Below are 18134 nucleotides of genomic sequence, written 5' to 3'. Positions count from 1 at the left end.
CGATATAAGACACTTGTATGTACCTAAATGTCTAAGATCCATCATTTTTATGATTATTTATTTGAATTGCGCGCCCTCCAATTCACTGGAAGTTGTCGACAGGTGCCCTGCTGACAGGACGCCTAACCCTAAGAAGTTTTTAAGACTGCAATATGAGAGATTCTGCAGAATCCTACAGAAAGGCTAAGATTACGTTGAAGATTAAGGCTAGTGAAAGAAATACATTTAAATAGTGACACAGAAAGAGAGTGAGCCCCAGGAAAGAGATAGAATTAAAGACATAGTGTGGTATAGAGTGGATAGGTTGTAGTGTTTTCAGGGCCCCACACCAGCTACAGCACATTCCTCTCTCTCTCGCTGATGATGAACACTCACCAAATCTGGCTCTGCCTGGCTCTAGCTCTGCATGGAGGGCCCAGAATGTGCACAGTCGGCTGCTCCCCCCTCTGTCCCTGCCTGCCACGCTATTTATACACACGGTCCTGCCTCCCCACATACCACACACACACACACTCACATGCATGGACGTAAGCACTCTCTCACACACACGCATGGATGTAGGCACTCTCTCACACATGCATGGACCTGAGCACTCTCACTCACACAGACACGTAGCACTGGACAGTGTAGGATTGTCGTTACAGACTACAACACAGGAACTTAAGTGGCTGAACTTCAGGACCTTAGCAGTGGATTCAACAGGTGGACTTACAGGGAAAGAGAGACAGAGGAGGTATTTTCAAACCAGGAGATAATAGTGTCAAACCAGGAGATAGTAGAGTCAAACCAGGAAATAATAGTGTCAAACCAGGAGATAATAGTGTCAAACCAGGAAATAGTAGTGTCAAACCAGGAGATAGTAATGTCAAACCAGGAGATAATAGTGTCAAACCAGGAAATAGTAGTGTCAAACCAGGAGATAGTAATGTCAAACCAGGAGATAGTAGTGTCAAACCAGGAGATAGTAGTGTCAAACCAGGAGATAGTAGTGTCAAACCAGGAGATAGTAGTGTCAAACCAGGAGATAATAGTGTCAAACCAGGAGATAGTAGTGTCAAACCAGGAGATAGTAGTGTCAAACCAGGAGATAGTAGTGTCAAACCAGGAGATAGTGGAGTCAACCAAAGGAGATAATAGTGTCAAACCAGGAGATAGTGGAGTCAACCAAAGGAGATAATAGTGTCAAACCAGGAGATAGTAATGTCAAACCAGGAGATGACAGTGTCCTTTAGGTGCCTTTTGCAAACTCCAAACGGTCTGTCATGTGCCTTTTACTTGAGAGTGGCTTCCGTCTGGTCACTCTACAATAAAGGCCTGATTGGTGGAGTGCTGCTGAGGTGGTTGTCCGTCTGGAAGATTCTCCCATCTCCACATAGGAACTCTCAAGCTCTGTTAGAGTGACCATCGGGTTCCTGTTCACCTCCCCGACCAAGGCCCTTCTCTCCAGATTGCCCAGTTGGGCCGGGCGGCCAGCTCCAGGGAGAGTCTTGGTGGTTCCAAACATCTTACATTTAAGAATGATGGAGACCACTGTGTTCTTGGGGACCTTCAATACTACAAAAATGTTTTGGTACCCTTCCCCAGATCTGTGCCTCGACACAATCCTGTCTCTGAGCTCTACAGACAATTCCTTCGACCTCATGGCTTGGTTTTTGCTCTGACATGCACTGTCAACTGTTGGACCTTATATAGACAAGTGTGTGCCTTTCCAAATCATGTCCAATTAATTTAATTTACCACAGGAGGACTCCAATCAAGTTGTAGAAACATCTCAAGGATGATCAATGGAAACAGAATCCACCTGAGCTCAATTTTGATTCTCATAGCAAAAGGTCAGAATACTTATGTAAATAAGGCGTTTCAGTTTTATTTTTTTATTTTTCGCTTTGTCATTATCATTATCATCATTAAAATCAATTTAATTGAATTGAAAAGGTCTGAATACTTTCCGAATGCACTGTAGTAGAGTCAAACCAGGAGATAGTAGAGTCGAACCAGGAGATAGTCAAGTCAAACCAGGAGATAGTAGGGGCAAAACAGGAGATAGTAGAGTCAAACCAGGAGATAGTAGAGTCAAACCAGGAGATAGTAGAGTCAAACCAGGAGATAGTAGAGTCAAACCAGGAGATAGTAGGGTCAAACCAGTAGATAGTAGAGTCAAACCAGGAGATAGTAGAGTCAAACCAGGAGATAATATGGTCAAATCACTGAGGTAGGCTAATGTTGCGTCTAATTGAAAATAACATTGGTAAAAGGGCTTTTATGTACCCTGCGCCATCGGCTTGGAACGCCTTACAAAATCCGTTTAAACTTGTCCCGATTGGTGTTTTTAAATCACTGATGAAGGATTTTGAGGTTGATTCCCTGACATATCAATGTTTTTAATTAGCTGTTTTATGATTTTGTTATACTCTTGTGAATTCTATGGTTTTTACTAGATTACTTGTAGTTTTTCATGTTGCCTGTTTCTAATTGTGTAATGACTTGGTGCTGCTTATCTTGGCCAGGACGCTCTTGAAAAAGAGATTTCAAATCTCAATGAGCCCTTCCTGGTGAAATAAAGGTGAAATAAAAAATAAAATAAAATGTCCTTGCAGAACAAGAATGTTTAGACTTTTCCTGTAAATCTGTTGCACTGTTTTAAATGAATAGGTTAGACTACAAGCCATTCTCTACTTTAGCATCTGTGTGGACCATGCTACCACAGCTCATAGGATGGGATTGTCAATTCAATTCAATCACTATATGACTCACAGTGCAGGAATGTATGCCTCATCACACAAAACATGTCACCAGTCGGCTGACATTCTCTGTTGTTGGGTACATTTGGGATCCGATGTGCTAAAAGAGCTAGCCTGGTCCCGATATCGGTTTGTGCTGTCTTGCCAAGTCCTGGCGGTAACAATGACCATAGGAGTTAGGAAGACAGCGCAAACAGATCTCAGACTAGGCTATAAAAGATGCCAAATAATGAACGCTCTTCTCCCAACCCTCAGCCATTGTAAACCCTGGGAGATATTAGAGAGAGGGCCACTGTTTCCACAGAAAGAGGTGAGGAATGGCCCTCAGGGCAGAGCCCAGATCAGACGTGCCTCTCTACCACATTTGCATGACTGGACAGTTTTGTGAAGAGGTAGTGATAACCAGGGGAAAAGAGCTGTGTTAAGTTAGCATATCTTCACTTTTTGTTCCTATCAAATAATCAACCATTTTTATAAATATTTACTCATTTACTTGTATATACTAGACTTGGGACATTCTTGTGTACACCTTCAACTAATGGGAAATGTCAATATGTGTTAAGGATGATTTGGTGTCATTTGGGACCAGACTGAATCAACACATGTATGAAGAACCAGGGGTTAGTTAGTGTAATCTCAGTACCTCAACAAATCCTCTGTTTCCTGTGCCCTTGTGGAAGATATATCCCCCTCCCACCCTCCCCCTCTCCTCCTCCATCCTCCCTTCTCACTATCCTCTGTTATCTGGTCTTATGGCCAGCCTTTGTCTTATCTAGAGCGTCCAGGACGATGGCCTGTGGAAAAATGCTTGTTTTCAGAGGAAGTGGAGGCAGTCTTCTGAGATTGGGTGGCAAAGCACTGATTAGTTATGGGTCTCTCCTCATCTTCAGAGTCCTGTCTGCAGGAAGGACATCCTGAGCCATCAGAGACTGAGAAAGAGATATATGAATCAACCACATAAAGTAGTCTCTATGGCTGTTAGACTTGAGGTCACTGGCTGCATTCTGCACAGACTGCCTATCTGTTGAGATTCTCTACTACTACTGTTTCTAGCAGTCTCCTATTCTACAGCGGCTGCTTTGTGGGGTTACTTGGGCCCCTGTGTTTGACGGGTTGCTGTTGTGTTGGGCTACTCTGTATGGCTTCCCTGTGACATTGTTGTGTATGTATGCCCAGGGCAGCATGGAGAGGGGGGAAGAGAGGTCAGGGGTGATCAACTGAGTTTACCATCACCAGTTGCTGATGCACCGCGTTGGCATGCCAGAAGCAGGAAGACAAACAGTCTGGCAGAGCCTGCTTGGAAATAAAAGAGAGAGAGACAGAGAAGGAGGGAGGGAAGGGAGTGGAGGGACTGAGGGAGGGAGCGAGATAGAAAAAACAGGGAGTGTGAGAGACTGGAGAGAGGAGTTGAGTTCTCACAGTGTTTTTGACAGCGGTTTGGAGCACTAGGGATATCACTGGGACATTAGAGAAGAGGCTACAACACAACAGGGTCCATAAGGAGCACATGGTACGTACTATAGGAAAACTTTAGAACAATCTACTGAAGGAAAGCCTTTTGTACAGCAACATGGCTGATTTTACCAGGTGTTTCCTTGTTTCCTGTTAGCTGCAAGTTTTTTTTACTAGAGAGTGACTTGTTTCCGCAGTGCTGATAGACTGTAGCTCTGCGTACGCTAAATTATTAACTGATAATACTGTTTTAGTACACAATATATGGGATTTAGTTGCACAGTGAAGATTAATGTTGTTTAATCTGGCCTCTTTTAATGTGGGGATATAAGAGGCGGTTGTTTAGTTTAGTTTGTTGATGTTAACCGGTTTTAGTATGCTTCCGGCTGTGTGTGTCTGTGCGTGTCTGTGTCTGTGTCTGTGTCTGTGTGTGTTCATGTGTGTCCCTTACTAAGTTTCTTTTTCTTTGTTTATAGTATTTCATTTCACTCCAGATACAAATTTATACATACAAACAACAACTTACAGACGCACACAAGCAATGACTTCATCTCCTCTGCTCAGACCCACATTCTCACACCCCTATCCCTAGTGCCTGCGTTATTGTTTGCCACTTGGCCTTAAATTGATTCCATTTGTTTTTCGCAGTCACCCATGCTATTTCAATAATAAATCCTTTGATTTTTTCCCTTGTGGTAATGATTGGTGGATTGATTTCCAAGTTTTTATTGTACGTTTTTTCAAGATGAGGGATGAGAAGAGAATCGTCCAGCCCATTGGGTATCTCACTACACCTCCATAAGTTTCTATATGTATTCCAGTAGCTTGGCCGATTAATGTGTTCACCTCCTGGTTCACGTGTATGTTCTGGGTGTCTGGATGAGTGTGTTTGTTTGATGATTTATAGAAGGTGGCTTGTCCTGGGTGTTATTACATCCTTAAGAGTCTATTGATTGACCCACCCGTGCGTCAATCTAAGTAACATAATAAAATAATCCCATCAAAATCCATCAATTTAAGCTTGCGATATTGTTTTTTTTTTAATGGGCTGCGTCTCAATATGCCTGATCCACCTATGTTGGCCTTTCGCATCTGCAGTGGAAGGTGGCCGAGCTACAGCTGTGTTTGTCAGACCATGAGACATCTCCAAAATTGGTCTTCCAACAAAACGTCTGTAGCTTCCGAACGGTTTGGCTTACACTGTATGGAAATATGAGACTCTTACAAACACTATCAGGAATCAAGGTAAGACCCAGATGCAGACACGTTGAATAAACAATGGTTTAATAGTCCAAGGGGCAGACAAGAGACCGGTCAAGGCAGGCAGAGGTCAATAATCCAGAGATGGGGCATGGGTACCGGTCGGCAGGCAGGCTCAGGGGCAGGCAGAGTGGTCAGGGTAGGCGGGTACAGACACAGAACAGGCAAGGATCAAAACCAGGAGGGTGAGAAAAAGAGAGGCTGGGAAAAACAGGAGTTGACAGGACACACGCTGGTAAGCTTGACAAACAAGGCGAACTGGCAACAGACAAACAGAGAACACAGGTATAAGTACACCGGGGATAATGGGGAAGATGGGAGACACCTGGAGGGGGGTAGAGACAATCACAAAGACAGGTGAAACAGATCAGGGCATGACAAACACGAAGGTGTTCTCCATTTTGCTCTAAGACCCCCCCAAGTGTAACAGGACTCGTCTGAAGGTAACACATACTAATTAATGGAACTATGGAGGTAGTTTTGTGACAACAAAAATAAGGGTTTAAATATGTATCCAAAAGAACTAAAGTATTTCCTGAGCTTTCGTATATATCTCCAAGATATACGACTTCAAAACCTTATTCCTTATGATTTATTTTTTGCCATTTATGAATGTGTTATTCAATGCGTTTCTATGGGCTATAATAGTAAAGGCTTAGACTTTTAGAGGTTTAATGCGTGCAGGTGGGACAGGGATGAGATAAGTGGTTTGTGTGTGTTCATGGTGTGCGTGGTCATGCGTCTGTTTGTGGTTAAGGGACTGTTTAGTTGAGCTGTTTTTGGAAATCTCTCTCTGGTTGTGTGTTGTCAGTCATTCGTTCTGTCATTATTAGGTTACGTCAAAACCAAACACAGCCAGTCATGACATGCCCAGACATGCTGACACCCAGCCTTTTCATACACTTTCAGTTTGAAGTTTTAGCCTGCCCCACACACTCTCTCACACACACACCTGCTGTGTGTGTGTGTGTGTGTGTGTGTGTGTGTGTGTGTGTGTGTGTGTGTGTGTGTGTGTGTGTGTGTGTGTGTGTGTGTGTGTGTGTGTGTGTGTGTGTGTGTGTGTGTGTGTGTGCATTGAACAGATGAGTGAATAGTTGGTAAGGTTGTACTGTGAATAGTTGGTAAGGTTGTACTGACTCTCGTCTCTGGCTGGCATGACAGTGCAGTTGGTTGAGATTGTGTCATATAGTCCCAAGATAAAGAGTCTAAAGGTACTTTCAAACAAAACCATATCCCCATTAGACACCTTGCTTCCTGGTGAATTTCCAGCTCAGCTTGTCTTTTGTTGTGGGAAATAAGTCTGTCTGCTGATAAGAAGAAAGTGACTCCCTGGAGAAACAAATCATTCTATGGAGGGATTGAGTTCCATGGTAGACCATTGCCACCGCAATACATATTAAGTGCCACAGTGCTTATTGAAGAAGCAATACCTTAGGCAATAGTGATACCTGCAACTATAGGACTTATGTATTACAGACAAAGAAGTAATCAGGTTTTAATGGGGAGGTTCCAGCAAGGGGCTCTGTATCCTGGGATTCTATCCATCTGCCCAGATACAGAACAGTAACCCTGGTCGGGCCTGCTTCCACACACTCCACCCTCACTTGGTTACTACTGGAATAAGTGGGCACTTATCTAGGCCTCTGATCCCAACCATGTCCCTTACACAATTACCTTGTCGTTAATAATCTGTACATAAAAGGGATTAAGTTCTATAGCACTTAAGATACAAGCTGTTGAATTGATGACCTATTTCTGCCACGTGTGCATGCACACACACACGCACAACGCTACACTATCTTTAAATATAATAGCAAAACATTGACTGACTGGGTGGGTGGGTTCCTCCAAACCTGTGCAGTCCAGCTAGTTTATTTCTGTCAAGCAAAACAAAAGTTTCCAAAATAACAACAATGACTAAAAATAGAACCTGGCGTGTCTGTTGTCACCAGTTGCCGAACCTCCTGGGCCCTGCTGTGAAGGCCAGTGGTTCTTAGAGGATGAGGGAGTCAGTATGAGGGCTGGGGGAAGGTGGGCTGCTGTTCTACATCTGTGTAGTCAAATCAAATTGCATTTGTCACGTGCCGAATACAACAGGTGTAGGAAGACCTTACTGTGAAATGCCGAATACAACAAGTGTAGGAAGACCTTACTGTGAAATGCCGAATAAAACAGGTGTAGGAAGACCTTACTGTGAAATGCCGAATACAAAAGGTGTAGGAAGACCTTACTGTGAAATGCCGAATAAAACAGGTGTAGGAAGACCTTACTGTGAAATGCTGAATACAACAGGTGTAGGAAGACCTTACTGTGAAATGCCGAATAAAACAGGTGTAGGAAGACCTTACTGTGAAATGCTGAATACAACAGGTGTAGGAAGACCTTACTGTGAAATGCTGAATACAACAGGTGTAGGAAGACCTTACTGTGAAATGCCGAATACAACAGGTGTAGGAAGACCTTACTGTGAAATGCCGAATACAACAGGTGTAGGAAGACCTTACTGTGAAATGCCGAATACAACAGGTGTAGGAAGACCTTACTGTGAAATGCCGAATACAACAGGTGTAGGAAGACCTTACTGTGAAATGCCGAATACAACAGGTGTAGGAAGACCTTACTGTGAAATGCCGAATACAACAGGTGTAGGAAGACCTTACTGTGAAATGCCGAATACAACAGGTGTAGGAAGACCTTACTGTGAAATGCTGAATACAACAGGTGTAGGAAGACGTTACTGTGAAATGCTGAATACAACAGGTGTAGGTAGACCTTACTGTGAAATGCTGAATACAACAGGTGTAGGAAGACCTTACTGTGAAATGCTGAATACAACAGGTGTAGGAAGACCTTACTGTGAAATGCTGAATACAGCAGGTGTAGGAAGACCTTACTGTGAAATGCCGAATTCAACAGGTGTAGGAAGACCTTACTGTGAAATGCTGAATACAACAGGTGTAGGAAGACCTTACTGTGAAATGCCGAATACAACAGGTGTAGGAAGACCTTACTGTGAAATGCCGAATTCAACAGGTGTAGGAAGACCTTACTGTGAAATGCTGAATACAACAGGTGTAGGAAGACCTTACTGTGAAATGCTGAATACAACAGGTGTAGGAAGACCTTACTGTGAAATGCCGAATTCAACAGGTGTAGGAAGACCTTACTGTGAAATGCTGAATACAACAGGTGTAGGAAGACCTTACTGTGAAATGCTGAATACAACAGGTGTAGGAAGACCTTACTGTGAAATGCCGAATTCAACAGGTGTAGGAAGACCTTACTGTGAAATGCTGAATTCAACAGGTGTAGGAAGATCTTACTGTGAAATGCTGAATACAACAGGTGTAGGAAGACCTTACTGTGAAATGCTGAATTCAACAGGTGTAGGAAGACCTTACTGTGAAATGCCGAAGACAACAGGTGTAGGAAGACCTTACTGTGAAATGCCGAATTCAACAGGTGTAGGAAGACCTTACTGTGAAATGCTGAATACAACAGGTGTAGGAAGACCTTACTGTGAAATGCTGAATACAACAGGTGTAGGAAGACCTTACTGTGAAATGCCGAATTCAACAGGTGTAGGAAGACCTTACTGTGAAATGCTGAATTCAACAGGTGTAGGAAGATCTTACTGTGAAATGCTGAATACAACAGGTGTAGGAAGACCTTACTGTGAAATGCTGAATTCAACAGGTGTAGGAAGACCTTACTGTGAAATGCTGAATACAACAGGTGTAGGAAGACCTTACTGTGAAATGCTGAATACAACAGGTGTAGGAAGACCTTACTGTGAAATGCTGAATTCAACAGGTGTAGGAAGACCTTACTGTGAAATGCCGAATACAACAGGTGTAGGAAGACCTTACTGTGAAATGCTGAATACAACAGGTGTAGGAAGACCTTACTGTGAAATGCTGAATACAACAGGTGTAGGAAGACCTTACTGTGAAATGCTGACTTACTTTTTATTGATTTATTTTGATTTCACCTTTATTTAACCAGGTAGGCCAGTTGAGAACAAGTTCTCATTTACATCTGTGACCTGGCCAAGATAAAGCAAAGCAGTGCGACAAAAACAACAACACAGAGTTACACGCGCTCCAGCAGGTGTATCTCACTGACCATCCCTGAAGCCAACACCTCATTTGGCCGCCTTTCCTTCCAGTTCTCTGCTGCCTGTGACTGGAACGAATTGCAAAAATCGCTGAAGTTGGAGACTACCTTGTATCTACCTCACCAACTTTAAACATCTGCTTTCTGAGCAGCTAACCGATCGCTGCAGCTGTACATAGTCCATCGGTAAATAGCCCACCCAATTTACCTACCTCATCCCCATAATACTGTTTTTATTTATGTACTTTTCTGCACTTTTCCACACCAGTATATCTTCCTGCACATGACCATTTGATCATTTCACTCCAGTGTTAATCTGCTACATTGTAATTATTCGCCTACCTCCTCATGCCTTTTGCACACAATGTATATAGACTCTTTTTTTCTTTTTCTACTGTGTTATTGACTTGTTTATTGTTTACTCCATGTGTAACTCTGTGTTGTTGTCTGTTCACACTGCTATGCTTTATCTTGGCCAGGTCGCAGTTGTAAATGAGAACTTGTTCTCAACTAGCCTACCTGGTTAAATAAAGGTGAAATAAAAAAATACATTTAAAAAACACATGGAATAAGCAAATGTACAGTCAATAACACAATAGAAAAATCAATGTACAGTGTATGCAAATGTAGTAAGATTAGGGAGGTAAAGTGTAGTTCCAAGATGGCGTAGCAGTCGGTCGTGTGTTGTGTTCGTCTCATCCCGTGTCTTATTCCGTGTAAATAGACGTTTTTTCCCCTTCTTTTTCTCGTATATATTTTAATCTCACTTTCTATCTACGAACTAAATATACTTTCCTGCAACCTTGAGCGTGGCTGAGGTGCACCCATGACCAGCTCGGAAACCAGATTGCATAGCGGAGAAGGTACAGTGGGATTCGAAATGGTCAGTGATCTGTTTGTTAACTTGGCTTTCGAAGACTTTAGAAAGGCAGGGCAGGATGGGTATAGGTCTATAACTGTTTGGGTCTAGAGTGTCTCCCCCTTTGAAGAGGGGTATGGCTGCAGCAGCTATCCAATCTTTAGGGATCTCAGAAGATACGAAAGAGAGGTTGAATCGGCTAGTAATAGAGGTAGCAACAATTTTAGCAGATCATTTTAGAAAGAGAGGGTCCAGATTGTCTAGCACAGCTGATTTGTAGGGATCCAGATATTGAAGCTCTTTCAGAACATCAGCTATCTGGATTTGGGTGAAGGAGAAGCGGGGGGGCTTGGGCAAGTTGCTGTGGGGGTGCAGGGCTGTTGGTCGGGGTAGGGGTAGCCAGGTGGAAATCATGGCCAGCCGTAGAGGAATGCCTATTGAAATTCTCGATTATCGTGGATTTATCGGAGGTGACAGTGTTTCCTAGCCTCAGTGCAGTGGGCAGCTGGGAGGAGGTGCCCTTATTCTCCATGGACTTTTTGGTGTCCCAAAACATTTTGGAATTAGTGCTACAGGATGCAAATTTCTGTTTGAAAAAGCTAGCTGTCCTAGCTTTCCTAACTGACTGTATATTGGTTCCTGACTCTACCTCAGGCGAGCGAAACCTCAAGACTTCCTTAGATATCGTGCACCAGCTGTTATTTACAAATATACATAGAGCGCCACCCCTTGTCTTACCAGAGGCTGCTGTTCTATCCTTCCGATACAGTGTGTAACCCGCTATACGTGCTTGTAGATTCTTCCACTTTATTATCCAGCGATTGTATGTTGGCCAATAGTACTGATGGCAAAGGCAGATTAGCCACTTGTCGCCGGATCCTTACAAGGCACCCCGATCTCCTTCTGCGATATCGCCGTCTGAAATAGCTTTTTATTTCCATGAGTATTGTGAGGTACTACAATAAAATTAACATGCCACAGTAAGAAACTAGGCAAAGGGACTTGTTGATTCAAGCCCCAGTTTTCCCAACTGTAGAAACGTATACTCAGTGGCTCTCTAGATCGTGACAAAAACTAATAGACCTAGATAATATCCAACTCCTCAGTCTCCTGCCTCCCTCACTGTATCATGCCACTAGGCAAGACCCAGATGCAGACACAGGAGGCAGATTGTTGGAGTCTAACAATGTTTATTAATCAAAAGGGGTCGGCAAGAGAATGGTCGTGGACAGGCAAAACCAGGTCAGAGTCCAGGAGGTACAGAGTGGCAGACAGGCTCGTGGTCAAGGCAGGCAGAATAGTCAGGCAGGCTGATACAATGTCCAGAAACAAGAAAGGGTCAAAACCGTGAGGACTAGGAAAAAGGCAAACGCAAAAAGCCCGAGAACAGGAAAAACCACTGGTTGACTTGGAAACATACAAGACGAACTGGCACAAAGAGACAGGAAACACAGGGATAAATACACTGGGGAAACAAGCGACACCTGGAGGGGGTGGAGACAATAACGAGGACAGGTGAAACTGATCAGGGTGTGAGGGGTGTGACACACTGGGCCAAACACCACTTCATGCGTCCTTTTGTCCATTTCATCCGACCTCTTTCATCCGTTTACTATGGAGACAATGCAGGAACCACATGGTTGCCAGGTAATTAAGACTCCATCACAGAAACCCTGTGATGGACTGTCGCCAGGGAGACCAGAGGTGGGAAAATTCATTGTGGTAAAATTACAGGGGTTGATGGTGGTATATGGGTTAAACCTTCTTTTCATGGCTTGCCAGTAGATTCCGGAATTCACCAGTCCAGCACTTGGGTACCTCATCTCAGAAATCTCTGAGTGAACTATTCTGAACAAAACATAGAACTATTTTAAATATTTCTCCCCAATTTCGTGATATCCAATTGGTAGTTACAGTCCTGTCCCATCGCTGCAACTCCTGTACGGACTCGGGAGAAGCAAAGGTCGAGAGCCGCGCGTCCTCTTAAACAAACTCCACCAAGCCACACTGCTTCTTGACACAACGCCCGCTTAACCCGGAAGCCGGCCGCACCAATGTGTCAGAGGAAACACCGTACACCTGCCGACCGCGTGCATTGCGCCCGGCCCGCCACAGGAGTCGCTAGTGCACGATGGGACAGGATCATGCCTGCCAGCCAAACCCTCCCCTAACCCGGACAACGCCGGGATAATTGTACGCCACCCCATGGGTCTCACGGTCGTGGCCAGCTGCAACAGAGCCTGGACTCAAACCAGGATCTCTAGTCGCACAGCTAGGACTGCGATACAGTGCCTTAGACCACTGCATCACTCGGGAGGCCACATACAACAATTTCTAGTGTTTTACTCTGTTACAGTTCATATGAGGAAATCAGTCAACTGAAATATATTCATTAGGCCCTAATCTATGGATTTCACATGACTGGGAATACAGATATGCATATGTAGGTCAAAGATACCTTAAAAAAATGGGTCTCAAAATGGTCCTGAGGATCGCATCCGGTATTTCTGTGCATTAAAATTGGCATCAATAAAATGTCAGTAGCTTATGCCTGCCCATACCATAACCCCACCACCACCCTGGGGAACTCTGTTCACAACATTGAGGTTAGCAAATCGCTCCCCCACATGACGCCATACACGTGGTCAGCGGTTGTGAGGCCGGTTGGATGGACTGTCAAATTCTCTAAAACGATGTTGGAAGCGACTTATGGTAGAGAAGTTAATTCAGTTCTCTGGCAACAGTTCTGGTGGACATTCCTGCAGTCAGCATGCCAATTGCAAGTTCCCTCAAAACACCTGTGGCATTGTGGCCACCAAGGCCTTTTATTGTCCCCAGCACAAGGTGCACCTGTGTAATGATCATGCTGTTTCATCAGCTTATTGATATGCCACACATCTCAGGTGGATTATCTTGGCAAAGGAGAAATGCTCAATAACTGGGATGTAAACAAATTTGTGCACAACATTTGAGAGAAATACGCTTTTTGTGCGTATGGAACATTTCTGGGATCGTTTATTTCAGCTCATGAAACATGGGACCAACACTTTACATGTTGCATTTATATTTTTGTTCAGTGTAGCCATCTCTTTAAGGATAATGTTTTTCATTGGACTTGAAATAGCCACCAAGTAACCTCCAGATTGACCAAATGTCACATATTACACAATGTCCCCCCACTCCCTGCCTGCCCTGAAGTGACACAGTGTTGACACTGTCCCGTCTAAGGGTTGGGTTGATAGTGTGTCACAGCACGTCTGTGTAGAATGTCATAGCAACTTGTTTGGGACAACCACACACACATTTCCCACATTTCTCTCTCATCCTTCTCTCCTTACTTCATCTCTGGCACACATACCTCCCTGTCTCAGTCTTCTACCCATCTGTTTCAGGTCTCCTTCCATCCTCTTTCTCATTCCTCTCTCCATCTCTCTCTCTGTGTCCAGGCTGTACCAGTGAAGCTGTCCCTGGATGCTTTGCTGCAGATGTCCAGTTGTCAGGTGCAGGACACCATGAGACAGCTGGGCTCTGAACCAGAGGAGTGCTCCCGACTCACTGCTGCCCTCTCCTGCCTAAAGAGTGCCAGTGAGACATGTTTTCTGTAATTAATAACAGTGCTTATTGATGCTGTGTGCTCTGTAGTTTAGTACTGTTTGTAACTCTAACTTCTGACTTCTGCTTTAGGTGGGGACATCAGAGAAGACCCAGGAACCTGGATATCAGAGCCGCCCCGCCGTGACAGTAACACCTTACCTCCTCCGGACCGTCGCCCCTCCACCCCCGCCACACTACCCCGTGGCTCCATCCTCAGTCCGCATACCCACGCCCGTTCTGTCTCTGTGACTGTCGTACCCTGTGTGGACGATAAGGGGCATCAAGTCTACACAGGAGGCATGTCGGACGCTTTCCCCTCCTCGCCACTGCTCTTCTCCAATTCCCCTCCCTCCATGAGACACGCCAAGCACCCTCCACGCATGTCCCCCTCCCGAAAATTGCTGCAACTCCCCTTCAATATCACCCTCACACGCAGCAAGAGCCACGAGTCACAGCTGGCCAACCGCATAGAAGAGCCAGTGCCCAACAACGAGTGGGTGTTTCTCTATTATGTCGTCTTTAATTAAATTAATTAAGGCAGCCATTTTGTTGTGTTCCTTTGTTGATTGAACTAGCTATTTTGTGTTTTCTTTTATTGAATATGAGCAACAATTTTCATAGCAAGTGTGGGTGTTTGAGTTAAAACCTATGGAATGAGTTGGTTTCTCTGTGAATGATGTGTTTGTTCTCTGAGTGACCCACACAGCTCGCCCTCTCTTTGTTCTGCAGGGGTGGGAAGAAGAACAAGCTGCTCCTGAATGTGCACATTAACAGTAGCAGTGGGAATGGGTGTGAAGACTCCACCCGGACCCCTGGCCCAGCCACCGCCCCCTACACCCTCCCAGGAACCCCTACGCTGCTGGAGCGTGAGTCTTGATGCCTCAGTGGAACCTGGGAACTCTGCCTTTCTGTTTTCCTCTCTACTTGATTGGAACTACATCACTTTTCTCCTTTTTCTTTCTCCCACTCTTTGTTTCTCTCCCTCTTCCTCCGCCTCCAACTTTCTAGCTCCTGTCCTCTGTTCCCCTTTCTGTCTAGTTCTTCTCACACTCACTCCCTCTCTCTCTCATACCCTTCCAGATAACCTAGCATTGCACCGGGGGTCTCCACAGATGATGAGGAGGGATATCGGCCTCTCTGTAACACACAGGTAGGACACATCATCAAGACCTGTGTCACACCATACTTACGTATCTATCGTTTAAGCCCTAGAGGCCCTCAGGGTCTTAGTGGAGTTTGTGATGGGACTGTGAGAAAATACATCCCGGTTTTGAGCTCAGCGTTCTACCTTGGCACAGACCACAAACATTTCTTGCATCGGTCTGGTGAGAATGGCGTCTCAAGAATCTGAGAATTTGAGTTATGCAGACACTCAGCCAAACCTGTGTTTATCTGACTGGAAAGTGTATATTTATTCATTTTGATATTATATATTGACAGAATTCCAACACACTTCTCTTGAACATCCCAGTTTGTCCACTACCCAGTAGGCAACTCCAACATTAGAAGCTGTGATATAACTGAAATATATTCATGCTTTGCTCTCTCTCCTTCTAAGGTTTTCAACCAAATCCTGGCTCTCACAGACATGCCAGGTGTGTCAGAAGAACATGATGTTTGGTGTTAAATGCAAACACTGCAAGTAAGAAGAAACCTTCCATACATCGCCGCTTTCATTTGTTCACAAGTCATTCTTTGCTCCTCTGCGAACTACTGTCTCCTCTGCTTCCAGGTTAAAGTGCCATAACAAATGTACCAAAGAAGCCCTTCCCTGCAGGATATCTTTTCTCCCACGTAAGACCTGGTCCATTCCTGCATACAAAACGGCAAAAAATGCACACTGTGATGATCCTTTTCCCAGGAACATCCCAAGAATGTCAATTTAGTACTGAGTCATTGTTCCCTATATTTCAGTCCCGCAAATCCGCCGGGCAGAATCCGTACCGTCAGATATCAATAATCAAATTGACCGTACGGCAGAGTTACCAATCCAGTTTGGCACTTTACCTAAGGTGCTAACCAAAAAGGTAGAAAAAAATGTTTTAGCATACGTGTGTATGTGTATTAATAGTAATGTCACCATACATGGACCCTCTAATTTGTCCTGAACCTTAATTTATGAAACCTTTCTGTTGAAAACCCTCTCTTTCAGGACAACCCTCCCATGCTGAGCCAGATGGATTCCAGCAGTAACCCTTCCTCCACCACTTCCTCTACGCCCTCCTCGCCCACCCCCTTCCAGCAGAGCAACCCCCCCAGCATCAACGCCACACCGCCCCCCAACTCCTCGCCCGGCCCCCAAGGGCCCCGAGACAGCCGCTTCCACTTCCCAGGTCGGGCCCTCACAATGACAGGCCCAAGCACGCTCTAGATTCCTACTCTGTTCCACAAACATGTAACTCCAAAGCTACAGTACTCCAGTATCTCTCACAGGCTCCACCCCAAAGACTCTAGATTCCTACTCTGTTCCACAAACATGTAACTCCAAAGCTACAGTACTCCAGTATCTCTCACAGGCTCCACCCCAAAGACTCTAGATTCCTACTCTGTTCCACAAACTTGTAACTCCAAAGCTACAGTACTCCAGTATCTCTCACAGGCTCCACCCCAAAGACTCTAGATTTATACGCTGTTCTTCTAACTCACAACACTGAACTCCAAATCCACCCTAAGCCAGTAAAAGAACATCTCTAATCATACTCCAATTCATAATCACACTTAATTTGCTCTATTACCACTAATCATATCCTATTATAACATTTCCTTAACTGCTTGTGGCTTATCTAACCTTGTCTAACCCAATCATATCGCTCTCTCCTCTCCATTTTCCTCTGGTGGTTGTTTCTCATCTTTGTCCTTTAGCTGGCTGTTATTTACAACCTAGACAACAGTTTATTTTCCCTGGTGAGTTAACACTTGAGTTAATACCGCTCCCTCCATGTGTGTCCTGAAATCCCGCCCAACTCGTAAAATACCATCCCCTTTTCATGTGTTGTCATCTGCCACTGTCCTTTATGACAAGCTTTTAGCAAAGCCATACTATTACATGCTGAAAGCTTTGGCTTTTACAGTGCATGGCTGCTCTCTGGTGGACAAAAAGGTGAAGTGACTGAATGCTGCTTGGCGCTGTGTATGGTCGGACAGAGTTAGAGGCAGCCATCTCAATTTAGAGGATGCATGCTCTGAAGTGAAGACAGATAGGGTTAGTTAAATAATAGCTTTACTATGAATCAGATATTTGTGTTCTTTTGCTCAACATCCTCATTGTCCCACACACAGATGTTTCCTCTTCAACATATCCTGTTGGACTACACTCTGAAGGCTACAATGACACTGGGTAAGAGGCAACAGCTTAGAGTCCGAGTAAAGACCATTTAAAATGTTGTGGTTTTTCACCCACATTGTCTACTGTAAGTCCCAGCATAATTGACCATAATTTTTACTAGACAGGGTTATGTTAAAATTAGGGACCGCTGTTTAGGGTGATGTTTGTCCCCACAGAGACACACAGCAACTGGCACAATCAGAACCTCCATGTCAAGGACAGGAATGTGGAGCGGTGAGTACTCAAAATCCCTGGTGGCAGAAATAATAATAATAATAATAATGTATTAATTACATTTGGAAAGCACTTTTCATTATACAATAATAATCTCAAAGTGCATAAGATTAAATAGAAATAAACCAGTTCAAAAACAAATATGTACTGTGTGTCTAAGCAAATCATAACAGCAACAATCAAAGTGTAGGAGGAAAGGTAGGACAGATGATAGAGAAGAACATTAAGGCCTGCTTTAAAAGCCCCAACAGTCTGAACAGCCCTGACATTATCAGGGAGGGAGTTCCATAGGTGTGGTGTTTGGGAGGAAACGGCACGGTCCCCCATTGTGCGGAGCCTGGTCCTGACGCCATGGAGGAGTTTAACGTGGCTTGAACGTAGGGGGCTTGGAGGTTCATGGGGGAGAATTGGTCTGACAGGTAGGTGGGTCAGATGCCATTCAAGGTTTTTCAGATGAAGTGGAGAATATTATAGTGAATTATTTGAGGAACAGGTGGAGCTGAGCAAGAATGGGGGGGTGTGGGTAGACTTTTTAGTTTATGTCAAGAACTGC

At 44.4% G+C, this 18134-nt stretch overlaps 1 protein-coding gene across 5 annotated transcripts in view; it reads left to right on the top strand.

Moving 5' to 3' along the window:
- Positions 1-18134, top strand: part of LOC135546565 (kinase suppressor of Ras 1-like) — a 53171-nt gene that overhangs the window by 27108 nt on the left and 7929 nt on the right. For 2 of the 5 annotated variants that reach the window (XM_064975100.1, XM_064975102.1), the window contains exons 3-13: positions 13875-14013; positions 14113-14515; positions 14752-14888; positions 15103-15172; positions 15581-15664; positions 15755-15816; positions 15937-16049; positions 16175-16355; positions 16885-16926; positions 17302-17359; positions 17524-17581. In XM_064975100.1, coding sequence (XP_064831172.1) covers positions 13875-14013; positions 14113-14515; positions 14752-14888; positions 15103-15172; positions 15581-15664; positions 15755-15816; positions 15937-16049; positions 16175-16355; positions 16885-16926; positions 17302-17359; positions 17524-17581 — 1347 coding nt within the window. Of the gene's footprint in view, positions 1-4092; positions 4252-5291; positions 5439-9458; positions 9756-13874; positions 14014-14112; positions 14516-14751; positions 14889-15102; positions 15173-15580; positions 15665-15754; positions 15817-15936; positions 16050-16174; positions 16356-16884; positions 16927-17301; positions 17360-17523; positions 17582-18134 lie in introns of those variants that run through there. The other 3 variants (XM_064975103.1, XM_064975104.1, XM_064975101.1) reach the window with 3 other exon arrangements.

This window comes from Oncorhynchus masou, chromosome 9, assembly GCF_036934945.1.
Source record: "Oncorhynchus masou masou isolate Uvic2021 chromosome 9, UVic_Omas_1.1, whole genome shotgun sequence".
NCBI classification, from domain to species: domain Eukaryota; kingdom Metazoa; phylum Chordata; class Actinopteri; order Salmoniformes; family Salmonidae; genus Oncorhynchus; species Oncorhynchus masou.
This window is presented reverse-complemented; position numbering and strand designations above follow the sequence as displayed.